This window comes from Penicillium canescens, assembly GCF_028828765.1.
Source record: "Penicillium canescens strain IBT 15451 chromosome Unknown utg000009l_segment0_segment0, whole genome shotgun sequence".
Taxonomy (NCBI): domain Eukaryota; kingdom Fungi; phylum Ascomycota; class Eurotiomycetes; order Eurotiales; family Aspergillaceae; genus Penicillium; species Penicillium canescens.
This window is the reverse complement of record NW_026703971.1, coordinates 1,338,038-1,351,835: the sequence shown is the minus strand read 5'-3', so window position 1 is coordinate 1,351,835 and position 13,798 is coordinate 1,338,038. Positions and strand designations below refer to the sequence as shown.

Here is a 13,798-nt window from a genome sequence, read left to right as displayed (position 1 = left end):
GGCGGCGCGCACTACTCCCATGCGGGAAAGCGGCCTGGAAGGTGTATAGAAACTGTATTCTTGTTCTTCCAAGTCGTACAACTCTTGGACAAAAGGCTAATAAGCCTGTGAGGCGCTCTGCTTGCTTGAGGGAGAGACTCGCTGCGTTCAGGGCAGCTGCGGCGTCCAATGTGGCGCGGCAAAACTTATCTGGCGGCAGACGAGCTTCCATTGCAATGGAGTCGATCTGGATACCTAGAATTTTAACACAGGTTCCTGGCTGGTCCTTTTTGTATTGCAAGGAATACGTAGATAGTCGGTAACTCTGTTGTAAACCTCATCAAAAAGACCCGCGGGGTCGGACACTGAGGGAGACTGAGTAACTAACCGTCTAGGCAATGATTGATATGGAATGCAGGGAGGAGACATCGGAGTATCCAATGGAGCGCCTCGGCGAAGAGGTTGAAGAGAAACGGGGCCGTTGCGAGGCCAAAGGGGAGGAAGCATTCGACATAAGTGGAATCGGTCCACTGGAAGGCAAGGAGGTGCTGGTTATCCTCGGCAACGGGGACGATTCGGAAGGCGTCCTTCATGTCCCTCTTGATTATTGTGCAACCTGGGCCAGCTTGTATGACCTGCTCGTATATGTCATCGATTGTCATGTATTCGATAGCTGACCAGAGTCCGGCATGCCCTGGTTAAGCCCTGTCCAGGGGGCCAGGATAGATCATGGATGCGGCGCCATCCCCCTTCGTGCTAAGGGATTAACCCAACCGGTGAATGAAGGAGAGCCGAGAGACTAGTCTAACACGACCGAGGCTGAGATCCTCTGCTAGTTTGGGCGTGATCATGCCAGGTTCATGTATGTGATGGTTGGAGGAATAGCGAAACTGCTTCTTGCCCCTATAGCCGACCTGAACACCGTAGGTCAGAATGCCAGCGATAGTGGACCCGAGATCGCCCGGATAGTAGCGTAGAAGATTGCTCCAGCCTTGCGCATGCAGTGGCGACGGAGAGAACTGTAGCCTTGGGAGCTCTGGGTTGAAAACGGGGTATTGAACAGCAGTGTTTGGTCTCGGTGGTTGCCCCTGTGGTACGAGATTTAGAAATATGGGATTGAGAACAACGTTGTCGGTGTCACTAGTGCAGTTCTCAAGGGCTGTCACTTGCTATTTTTTCTTCCGGCAGGAGGAGGCGCCATGCTCGCTTAGGCCGCATGCCGTACACTCATGACGTCTCTTACAGCCTTCCCAGGAGCACCCTGTCGTATTGAACTTATCGCAAACTTCTGTCCCATTATTTGAAGATCTGGTATTCCTAGTTTGACGAGGCCAGGTTGGAGGGTTTGTTGGTGACTTCGCAGACAGGGTGAGATTGTGGCTGAGGTATTTCTCGCGAAATGGTCCTGTGATCAGGTAGTTGTCCGTCGATAACTCTCCTTCATCCATTATGTATTGGTGGAAATCAAGGGCAAGTGAGCGGACCGCTTCCGACCACTGATAAGTCTGAGCGAAGTCCAGGATCTGCCTCATAAACATGAGTAGATTGGGAACTGCTTTAGGATGTTTTTCGCCGAAGAGATATCCTACAACGGCCAGATAGGCAAGAAAGCAGGTCTTCGATATTTGAGGGTTGGGGCCCCAGTCCTTAAGCGACGCTGCTGCCTTCTTGAAGCCTACTGTGCCTCCCAACTCGGTCATCGTGAAGACTCTGTCCTCCTGGTCTAGCTCGGTGACTGACTTCTCTTTGAAGCGTATGAGTTCAGTCGCCTTCAACTTCCTCTCAAAGACGCGAATAAGGAGGGCGGCGGAGACACCCGGAAATATGTCGATGGGTGGTTTGACTTCGGCAAGTGGCTGACGGTTTTCTTCGAGATTATCGTCATTTTGTAGGTCCACACGAGGCCTTGCGGCGGAGGTCGGTCTCCGCTACATCCATTTCAAGGCGCCTGGCCCGGTCTCTCTGTATCTGTCCTAGCCAACTGGCACGGTCTGCCGCGCCCATGGTTTCCCAAATGTGGGCCGGAGGCCAAGCGGAGTCGAGTGTGGCAGGCGTGACACTGCTAGATTGGCCGAACGTCATGGTGGAGAGCAATATAGTCAAGGCTTATCGGTGCTATAGCCGTAGAGAAAGGATGTGATACACAAAATCAAGACTTGACTGCGTGAGAGATGACGAGCTACCCGCAGAGGCAAGCAACTGACTCCCGTGAGGCAGTTGTAGGAGGAAGAGGCGTAATGTCGGTGTAAATATCACGTGAGGCTACGGGCGTTGTCACGGAAGACGCGATGGATCACGCGTCGTAGTGACGCCTTGGTCTTATCTCCGATGCGGCGATAGAACTCCCAACAGCGATGTTTCACATTGGGGATGGGCTGCTCCTAATTCCAATAGCATGAAAATCGGCAGTGTCCGTGTTTTGGAGCACAAAAATTTGCGCGAACAACTGATATAGCACAGCAGAGGGCGCGACAAATCACTCACACTACCAGGATGAATGGACTTCCTTGCAGTCAAGCTCGCAATCGAATGTCCATACCTGTTATTGGTATTACCCCACCCAAGGTATGCTGGCTAGTCTTAAGCGACAGGACCAGGAAAGATGTGTAGGCCATGGCTTGTGCAGAGCACTAACAGGAGTGCGGTAGCCTCGGGGGCACTCTAATGCGATGCCTTGGTTCACTGTCATTCATTAGCTTTCAGATCGGCGAGATAGTGCATGACTCACATGTTTTGGTGGTCAAAACTAGGGACGAGGAGACGGCAAAAAGCTATAGCCCTTGCGCTCGTGCCTTGTTGTCGAATTTCCTCGGTTATATTTAAATCGCATCGACTTCAGGATCAGTAGAATCCAGACAAGTCAGGCTAAGATTCACATAACTGCGACGCGGGTATTCGCGCTCTCTTAGGAATACCTGTATCTCTCACAAGCACTGTCTGGCTTGCTAATCCACGATGTATTCAATGAATGTCAGTACAGTGGCAATTTCAGTATGGGATCAATGGGGAAGTACTTCTCAAGTGGCTCAGACACAAGCCCTCTCGAATTTGGAGAGTCAGGAGAATAAATTGTAGAGCAAATTGCCGGGGTAGAGGACGTATTTATAGGCTTATCGGCTTCTGTGACTTACAAGCTTGGTACCTATCCTAATTGAGGTCCATTGAAACTCATGTTTTCTTTTTGCCGCAATATTTGCAGCGACATCTTTGATGCCTTGAGATGCTCAGCGAGAGAGAGAGTAAAAGTGGTGTTGAGAAAAAGGATGCTGAGTTGGTCAAGAAACGTTGGCTGACTGTTGAATCTTTCACGGCTCTCTAAAATTCAGGCACTGAGTACTATTCAATCCGCAATGGCAGGCTCATATTTCTTGTTCTGATACCTCACCTGTGATGACTCAACGTTGAATCACCGAAAAGCGCCTACAATTTCGTCCCGATAAGTATGTATTTCTTTTTCTTAACCTCGCTTTAGTGTGGTGTTGGTTGTGTAGAGCAATGAGTCTGTCCGTCTAGACTGCAGAACGCGAGGTCGTTCGACCCGTCAACCCGTTGAAGCTTGGCCACGCGTTGTCAACACTCAATTTCCGAACTTGCGACCGTGAAGACACGCCTATTTTTTATTTTTATTTATTTTTATTTTTGTTATCTTTTTCAACTTCTTTTTTTGATGACTATAAGTTCTACAATATTCCATTTGTCGGATTGGTATGTCAATGAACGTGAGGTGTTTTAATTCTCACTCTCTAAAGAGGTACTTTTACAGCTATTTCTAGTAGTAAAATACAATAAGCGAGAGTGCGATGTAACTGCAAGAGTTCCATGGTATAGAGCACCCGATGAGCCCTACATGGCCATTGCGCATGAATTCAGAGATGTTGAGGCCTCAGGCTTGGTGAGCCAATATCTCAACAAAAAGGTGCTACGCTGATTGACTTTCATGGTGAAAGTGAGAATGAGTAACCACCTACGTCTGCTAGTCTATAGAATCCTCTAAGAATTGATGGACATGCTATTGCCCAGACACTCGACTTTTCCCTACGATCAAGATGGATGCCCCTAACAGCACGTCAAACCAGGAAGTAGAAGGAGATTAACAGCCTAGTGCATTGCCCATCGTTTGTGAAAAAGACAATTCGCAGGAAACTTCTGATCATGTCCCTCCACTGCTAAGTAAAGCGGCTCAGCTTCCAATGCTCTTGCTGACTGCAGCAGCTCTCTCCCTCGCAACAGGAAGCAGAAACAAGACATATCTTGGCGACCGAGCCCTTTCAACCTATTTTAAAAGTGCTAGAAGACCTCGAGCGCGACGATCCCAAATTCGCCTTTCCCGCAGCTCGACTTTTCGGGCTCTATCGACGCCTATAGGATTCGTGTGTGTCCAAACACATCGATGGCCAGAAGCTAGACCAGAGCAATCGTATCTTGGAGGAGGCTAGCAGACACCTGACTAAAGAGAGGGACGGACTTCAGCTTCGCCACGACAAGCAGCTGTCTCGGCTGCGCTTTTTCGAGCAGGCACTGGAATCATCTCGGGTTCGACTGACTCGCGTACTCGATGCCTGGCATCACCCTTCCAGACTCAATCTACCAGGGTTCTTGGACAACGCAAGAGAAGGTTGAAGGATTGTATATTCTTAATTATTCTATTTCTTTTACAGTGAGGAAAGTACCCAACGATGCATCCAACTATGTTGTAATGAAGAGAATTACCGCATGGAAAGCACCTTATATCTTTTCAAGAATTCATATTGTAACTTTGTGGAATGTGTCTGCGAATAATGCCGCATGTCCTAGTGACGCTTTTATTAACCCAATATATTATAAACAAACAAACCACGGATCCAGCGACAATGTGGGCAGTGTAGCTAGCGGAGAAAGTGTCAATTAACTCGGCCGTCCCGCATTGCATCACGACAGTTACCCGAAGTGGATGTCGCCAGCTCGTACAGACCACCAAACCTTCTCCCCGGAGACCGCTTCAACAATCTTTGTGTAGTGTCGGCGTCTTCCATTCTGCTTCGAATGGCCCTCTGGATGCTATCGTTCCTTGTTAGATCCAGGGATTTTGCCAAACTGAAGTAATTCAGTCCGGGATTGACCACAAGTGCATCAATAATCGGGAAATGTCCACCCTTGACTGCCAACGTCAATGGATCCTCAGTATCGATTTCTGACGCTTACATCAATTCGATCATGGCTTAGTAGTGCTTGGACCATCTCCAAGTCACCACCACTGGCGGCAATGCAGAGAGCAGTGTCGTGAGTTGCGATCGTACTTTCATTGATGTTCAGACGTGCGCCTTGCTGCACTAAGAGTCTTACCACATCGAGATGGCCATGTGCAACCGCTCGAAAAATAGGCGGATCTATTACATCCCTTCCATTGATCTCCACACCCTCCATACTCAGTAGACAAGCAACCGTGTTCACGCGACCGTGATATGCAGCCACGGAGATTGGAGAGTGGCCTCCAACACAGATATTCAGACTGATCCCTGGCACCGCAAGCAGCCGTCGTAGGAGCACGGTATCCAACCTGGCCGCGGCGTGGTGGAGAGATGTAGACAGCGTCTCGAATCTCCCGCGGCCTCCAACAAAATTGACGTTGATGTCTTTCTCGGCCAACAGCCTTTCGGTTATCTCGTCGCATGACGAGTAAGTAGACAGCCAAAGTGGCGTGTTTGTCTTTGCAGTTCACGTTGGCACGGGGGTGACTTAGGAGCAAATTGACCATTTCCAGGCGCTTGTTTCGAATCGGGAGATGGAGCGGCGTATAGCCATTGCGGTTCGCCATACGCCCACGAGCAGAATGGCAAAATGGAACGGCCTCGTGTGTATTGTGGCAGAGCCCTTTTAGCTGATTCGAAGCTTCCTGCTTTCTTATGGGCTGAGATAATGAGTTCTGTCGTATATTTCAGAAACCGAACTGTCGATCACGGAAGAAGACTCGCTAATCCCAGGAATCCGGTCTCTCGTAAGAGAACTGGTTGAAGTATGTGATAGTGCGCCAGCCAGCCTTGCATGGCTTGTTCCATGATGCGGGTTTCATTTCGCTGGGTTTGCTTCACCTCGCGTTGATGCTCTAGGTTCCAATTGGAAGTAAAAACTTCTGCCGAAACATAGGTGACAGAGGCAATCACCACCAAGAGAGAAGCGTAGATGTTGAATTTATGATAGAAAACAAAACATCCAATAAACAACTTGGCCACTACCGGGGCGATATTGAGAATAGCCATTTTTAGAATATTGTTCAACGCTCCGCCCTAATCGATCGACTTTACAAGCTCTGCTAAGTCATTCTCGATGTAGAAATTCATCGGTAGATTCATGATGACAGAAAGCCGTATGTGATTTACCGGTAGGAAAACCATCTGATCGAGATTGTCACGGGTGCTTCCATCAGCCCTAATCCAGCTCCGCCACCAACAAGCTGCAACAAAGCACACTTTCCCAATGAGGCGTATAGCGTTTCGTTAGGAAAATACTATCGGCAAAGTCGGCTAACCGCTAGTGGATCAGAATGTTCAGAACTCGTTGACACGCGATACAGACAACGCTAGTGGCAATATAGAGCGTTCTTTACGATTGTTCCTAGGGATCAAGTATATGAAAAATGCTAAAGCCCTTCGAGTAATTCCACTATTACCGAGAGAATGGAGTCGTTCTCTACGAAAACTTTTGATCCGAGCAGCACTTTTATTCTTTTTCTTATCTGAATCGGACTCGCTGTCAGACTGAGCACTGTTATCATCCGAATTCGGACTATTGACCGCGCCGTAGGCTGATTGATTTCCATGTAGAAAGGGGCGCCACTCGTCCGAGAACTTTTTCTTTCGCTGCCTGATTTCCAATAGAATGCTTATCATGAGATGAAAAGAGTGTTGATTCTGGTAAAGTATATACTGAGGTCGAGGGGGTTGAAATATCCTGGAGCATAGCCCTGACTCGGAGGTTACAAACCCGATGTGGCAAAAGGTGGCAAAAGGAAGGGTAACTCAAAGAGGGAAAGTATTGCATGACGCTAAATCCTCAGTAACCCCAGAGGCACCGTTTAAGTCAATAAAATACTGATCCCCATATTCCTGATAAGTTCCAACCTCCTGTAGACATGTCGCTTAGTGGGGCTTGGCAGTATGAGCCAGTCAGGGTCAGTATGTGCACCTAGCAGAAGCCCTTGGTAGTCCCATACTTAGGAGCCTGAGTGTAGTCGATAGCACCGTCGTTGATTGGATACCAGCCATCCTTTCCTTGTTGTACACAATCGCCGTTCCACCTGTCTCCATCAAGACGCTTATGCTGAATGGCGACACACTAGTTATAACTTATTAGATAATTTTCAGACTGCAGTTATCAGAAGCGTATTATACTTACTTTCTGAACGCCAAAATCATACTGACCCTAAAATACTATTAGCTGTGCAAACCTTACGGGCAATGGGTGAAAACACTGTACCTCTGTATTGGGAACATTCCTGCGGCAAGCATTAAAAGTAAGGTCCTTATCCGCTTGCCAGGTATTTCCAACCTTGTAAGCACACCAACACTGCTGGTGCTCATCAGCAAGTACGCCCAGGAAGGGAAGTAAAGAAAGAGTAGCAAGAGTGGCGATGATCTGCATTGTGAAACTTGAAATGCTTTTGCAGGGCTTATGTTGTAGTTTGAAGTAGTAAAGGGTTCTGAGTAGTAAAGGATAACCAGAAAGTAGTAACCAACAGTAGGTTTGGGAACCTGTCCCCTTTTATAATTTTGCTGGCTAGCTTTCTGAGGAGTATAAACAGTTCCAAAGGTGCTAGTAGGCTATATTTACTTAGTGTGAGTTGTATATTTACCGTAAGCACATGTTTTCTAGTCTAGTTGGCGCCGGTAATCTAAATTATTTGCTCAAGGTTCCTCAACTGTGGATGTGGGAAGACCCACCACTAACTTACTGGATTGTTCAGAATGTAAAAGAAAGATTATATCTAGGCCTAAAAACGCACGGAAAATATCAATCCGGTTGGGCCTTATCAATTCTAGCATTATTTTGTGCAGACCTGGATAATCTATTTTCATGTGTCCCTTTTGTTATGCGGGGGAGGAGGCGATTGTGCTGTTTGGGGCAGAGAAAGGACACGCAACTGACAAGCAAGTGCCAGCGAAGGGTATACTATACTGATACTAACCAGTGTAGTATGGTATGCAGCACAAATACTAACTATTCCCTGGCTGATCGAAGTCGCCATCTTGAGGATTAGAGTAAAACCGGTAAGAATAAAAAGCACGCTATGGTTGTAGGCTAAATGCGCTAAACTCTTATTTTACCGCAAGTAACACCCGCCAATCTTAATTTCTGCTTAAAGTATGGAGTACCTTAACCTTCACTGCAATAATCCGAAATAAGGTATGGCAGCCCCCCGATCTCAGAGCAGGGCAGACAGAGAAATCCACAGAAGCAGCCTAAAACAACCTGTCGATGAAAGTACCTCGTACATTTTTAAAGCAAATCTACGAACAATCCCCTGGGCAAGATAACGAACATTCTTGTTGTAAACCAACACTAGCCATGCCTGCAACATTGGCTTTAATCTGTTGCTTGTGCGGTACTTCGACGCTATATGTTTGTTGTTCCCTGTCTCTATCATCCGTTTGCATTTTCCATGCGAAATTAGCCGATATGATTTGCATGGAGTGTGGTACTGCTTCCCAGCCTAGTGGTTAGCAAGGTGTCCCAGAAGCACAGTATAATCGCCCATAAGCCCGCCACCCCTCCTGCGTTGAGAATTCCTCGTGAAGCCTGTTTGGTCTGCGAGTACCTGAATCCATGCGGCTGTTAAGTTGAGTCTCGCTCCGTCAAGTGGAGGCTTTCTCGCCACTCTAAAGGCTGAGTAATCACAGATAGCCCAGGCCAGACCAAGCTGTGCAAGGGCTCAAAGTTTGCAATGAATTTTACCCATCGTAACCGAGGTAGACGTTTCGAAGCCCCATTCGGTATCCGGTTTGAACCTACTAAAACAAGTTAAGATATTTATACACTTGATAGCAGGCTGGAGTAATAGGGAAAGGATAGGGCACGGTAGGGATATAGTTACCGGATTGCAGTCAATACATGTGTGCAGTAATGGGTATTGGCTTACTCCTGCTGCATTGATTTGAAGGCACATTTTGCCCCAAGAATTCGAGTAACCCCACTTCCTTGCTGCCTGGCTCCATTCCAGAACAAGTATCCCATACAGGTGACGCCACGATACTCCACGAGGTAAGACCCAAGAACTACTTAAGTACTGTAATAGTCCAAAAAGCATTATATAACGCTCGCCAGGTCTTTCGCAGCGGCTGTCTTCCTCTGTGACCTCTACTACATTGATTCACTGTTAATTCATTTCAGTGATCTTTCAACGACAGAAATGAGACCTATTTACTTAGTCCCTCTTGGCCTACTGGCTCTCCCAGGATGGTGCAAGCCAGTCTCTGATCCCCATTCTAGGACTGTTGATGTGGCCCCAGTCTCTCCAAACTCCCTCACTCCTAAGGGAGATGTACCCGGATCAACCACTATGGTCCACCATTTTCCGGAGTATGAAAGACATCCTAATATTATGAGAAAATATGAACTGACTCTTATTAGGAACATGAATGCAAATACACATGGTCTTGTACCTCGTCGCAACCATAAAGTGGTAATTCCAGGACTGGGAACCTCAACCGACCAAGCGGTAATCTCAAACAACCCGTTCGGTTCAATTTTTATTGAAATCGTTCTCACGTCAGCAACCGACATAGTCTTCAACATTCTCAACGGCGAGGATGGCCAGTATCGTTTCACTATATTTGATGTTTTGGGGAACGTTATCAATAGAATTGATATAGACGGCAACAGTTGGGGGAGTGTTCCTAACGCTCGGAGGATGTTTGAGGCAGGGGCGGAGTATTATGTGTCGTGGTTCCAGTCTTAAGAGTCTGAGACTAGACTTTCGGGGTTTTCCCCTACCTAGGGGTATACTGTATAACTGATTTCGAAAACTACTGTATATAACGGAACTCGCGGAGATGAGCCTTATGCGCGCCCTTAGCTATAAAACGCCTGGGAAAAAGCCAGCAAGCAAAAGATGGGTAAAGGAAGCTACAAGGCGCCCCATTTTATCAATTTCAGGCAATAGGCTAGTACAGCGTAGGCGTGAGAAAGAAGATGAGTCGAAGCTTCGTGCTTGGCGAAGGGACGCAATGAAAATGGCGGCTGATTTAGCAGCTAAAGAATTGGAGGAAACGCTTGAAAATGGGGATGACGATACATCATTGGCTAGTGAAGCTACTGATGGGCTTTATTTCATGGATCCTGGACCTTGTACGTCTAAGAAACGAGCCAGAAATTAAAGAAATTGAAACTTTTGCATTATGGCTGTTAATTGCATTTTGGCTGTGGGATAACCCCCTACCAGAGAAGGTGGGGGTCGTCCTGTGACACCTACGACTTCCTTGGACCAAGGTCTTTCCATCATCAATGGAGAAGCGAACTCCCACACAAGGAGGGTAAGAGAGGATGCGTATGAACCCAGCATTGAGTATTGCTAATTATCTCCTGTGGATCAAGTCTATTACTTTCCAGTGACAGGAATCTTGGTGGCCACACGCGCCGAGAGAGCTGAAACGTCTTTCTTTAACTCTTCCACCCCCACCTTCTTTCTAAGTCTCTAAGAAACGAGTCTTAGCGGTCCCCTCCTGCTTCTACGGTTGCTCGTCTGTGTATATTGGCATGTTTACCCACACTTGCCGAACACGGAGTCACTAGTTACAAATCTTGCTCCACACGCCAATAAATTGTAATCGTCTGGGCGCCATCTGGAAGCGGAATCATAGCGAACTGTCCTTCCGAGCCCGAGTTTATGTCACTGGTGTCCGCCTGCCCCTCCAAACTGTAATGGGTAACTATATTTCCGTTGTGGTAGACATTAAAAATGACCTCTGAATAGGTTCCTGTGGGTGCCACGAAGACATCGATGACTTCCTGATTCGCGTTCAACGCTGCCCGATAGACGTTTATTTCGGCCCCCGATTGGAATCGTTCCGTTAGGCTCCGAACGTCGCCGATGGCGGCTGTACTGAAGCTCCAGTGGAAATCGAAGCTCGATGGACGACCAAAGGTCTCACGCCATGGAGTCATGATTGGGTGCGCGTCCGGCTGAGTCGTGATTGGGTGCGCGTCCGACTGGGGGGCAGCCAGGGTGACAAGCGGTTGTAGACATATTAACAGATACGTCAGAAAAACAGGGAAGAACTATGCTGGTCAGTCTAGGTGACCAAAACGACGGCAAATATACATACCATGATTTGTTATGAGAACAATACTAGTTTAGTCTGGATAAACAAAGTATTTGGATGTAGTTGAGAATGGTTTGAACAGATCTAATAAATAATAGGGCCTGCCTGAACGATTTTATATAATAATGAAAACTAGTGTCGGGACATATACTCCCGTCAGAATAAGCAAAGACAGGTTGAACGTAATCTTGCTAAACAACGGCCCCCGCCGTATGGATTCAGGGGTATTGAGCCTTGACCTAGGAGGAACATCTATTTTACATGAATCAAATTGACTTTTGCTTTGGAAGCATAACCACTGTCCACTTAACTGTGTACACAGTACCTAGCTGGTGATACCAACAACTAGAGTTTCTATCCCTACTTTATTAGCTAGAATGCATTGTTTCTCTACATAATACTGTAGCAATTCGTATCCGGTTGATCCGAACAAAAAGATATCCGGTCCATCCGGCTGAAAAGACACCCGGGTCGTTTGATCTGTAAATGTTCAAAATATTTTCATTAACAAAGGTATCCCTAAAATTGTTTCACTTTAGTTAAAATAAACTTATTTTGCCGTTTATCTTTAGCCTTTATTACCCATTGCGGGCTTTGTTACTCGTTGCCCCTAATCACCAGCCGTCTGCTCTGGTCCATGCATGGAGCACCTAGAATGATTGGGACCGGCCGGTGAGAGATAGGGAAAATTCGAATGGGAATTGAGAGCTTAGAATTGGTATGTATAGCGGTATAGCAGCATGCATCTCGAGGATCTATGATTGACATGAACAAAGGGCTACGAAGAGCATTTCACATAGCAATGACAGCAGGATTAGCGCTTATATACTAAGCCACGTGGAACAAGAACGATAGAAACTTGCGGGCACCGACCCGGTCACCCAGAGCTTGAAATTACGTCTTACGGGAGGGGGTACTCCGTACGGAATAGCCCCTTCGGTTAAAATATCTTAATAACTAGAAGAACTGATATCCAACGGAGCAGATTTGCCGCAGCCTAATCAAGATACGTGTTAGTGAGGTTTCTTCCTTGCACTGCCCCAGCTTCAGCTCGTCCCTTTACTCACACTACGTTTTATTCATTTGGTTAGACGGTAAATCCTTATATAAAGTAAGGATTAGCATTTTACATAATTTGCCAAGCATAAAAGCTGCTTTTTTGACTTCGAAAAAGGACATCTGAGAATAGACAGGAAGAACAGCTAAAGCGGCTGAATTAGATAAAGCTATTTAGGAGAAAAGCTAACCAAGCTAAAATAGACTTGATTAAAAAAACTCTGTGGCGAGGATAATAGTTTAAGATGTGAGACACGGATCGGATTTCGGATTGCTTGGAAGAAAACGATACGATTGGCGGTGTAGTTATAGTGGGCTCCATTAATTTGCCTTGGCGTGCCAACTGCTGTATTACTGCTAATTAGAGATACAGTGGTGTAAACATTAGTATTTGACCTCCAGTACTTCGGGACCGTGACCGCTTTTTAGACCGCCTACTTTACTAGTACGTCAACACTCGCGTTTTCAACGCGCCAGTATCTACGCTATAATTTTTACGCGTTTCTCACTCTGTCTCTCTATAATAATGCCTCCAATACGCGGAAAAAGAGGTCCAGAGCTTGACTGCCTTACCCGGGCTAAGATCTGCGAATTACATGCTACAAATGGCTGGGGTGCTACGACTATTAAGAAGCAGCGCTTTCCCGACATTCCACGCTCAACTATTCAATACACCCTTACCCAAGAGGTAAAGCGTCAAAACAGCAAAGTCTTCCACGCTCAGGCCAACCGAGGAAGCTTACTGAAGAGGATCGTGACTATATCTACGATACTATACAAGAAAAGCCTTCAATTTTGATCAAGGATCTACTCGGAGAGGTTGATTTTAAGGTCCACCGTATGTCAATTTGGCGTCTAACCCACGAAATGGGCCTTCGAAAATGGAGAAAAATGCAGCGGCCGACCTTAACGCCTACACACGCTGAGAAACGTCTACGCTGGGCCCTTCAATATCAGCATTTTACGTCGGAGGATTGGGCCCGCGTCTATTAGTCTGACGAATGTACGGTTGAACGTGGTATTGGCCAGCGTCAAGAATGGACTTTTACGCGTCCGAAGGATCAGCTATTTCAGCATTCGAAAGAGGGCCATCAGGTTCAAATGGTTCCAGCGCGAGGGAAGCAAATTAAGCAGATGTTTTGGGCTGCTTTTTCCGGTCTTCCGCGTCGATCAGGCCTTATTCCACTATTCGGAGATCCCTTATCTCGGAGAGGTGGCGTTTCTTCGCGTACGATCGAAGAGCTTTATCGGCACGTCTTACCTACGCTACTTAATAGCATTGATTCTAATGCTATTTTTCAGCAAGATAACGCGCCTGTTTACACGGCATATATCGTACGGGATGCTTTAAGTGAGCTTCGATGCGATATCATGGAATGGCCACCTTACTCGCCTGATTTAAACCCAATTGAGAACCTCTGGGCGCTACTCAAACCGAAATTCTTAAGCGTCATCCTGAGCTTATGCAG

At 46.9% G+C, this 13,798-nt stretch overlaps 2 protein-coding genes across 2 annotated transcripts; both read right to left on the bottom strand.

Moving 5' to 3' along the window:
- Positions 1 to 7,140: 7,140 nt before the first annotated feature.
- N7446_011941 (uncharacterized protein) lies at positions 7,141 to 7,596 on the bottom strand (the record flags this gene model as incomplete). The annotated part of the gene is made up of 3 exons (XM_058520683.1): positions 7,141 to 7,290; positions 7,351 to 7,377; positions 7,432 to 7,596. The coding sequence occupies 3 exons, from the start codon at positions 7,594 to 7,596 to the stop codon at positions 7,141 to 7,143; spliced, it is 342 nt and encodes a 113-aa protein (XP_058366969.1).
- Positions 7,597 to 10,743: 3,147 nt separating this feature from the next.
- Positions 10,744 to 11,279, bottom strand: N7446_011940 (uncharacterized protein; the record flags this gene model as incomplete). The annotated part of the gene is made up of 2 exons (XM_058520682.1): positions 10,744 to 11,229; positions 11,277 to 11,279. 2 exons carry the CDS (start codon positions 11,277 to 11,279, stop codon positions 10,744 to 10,746), a joined length of 489 nt encoding a protein of 162 aa, XP_058366968.1.
- Between the last annotated feature and the right edge of the window lie 2,519 nt (positions 11,280 to 13,798).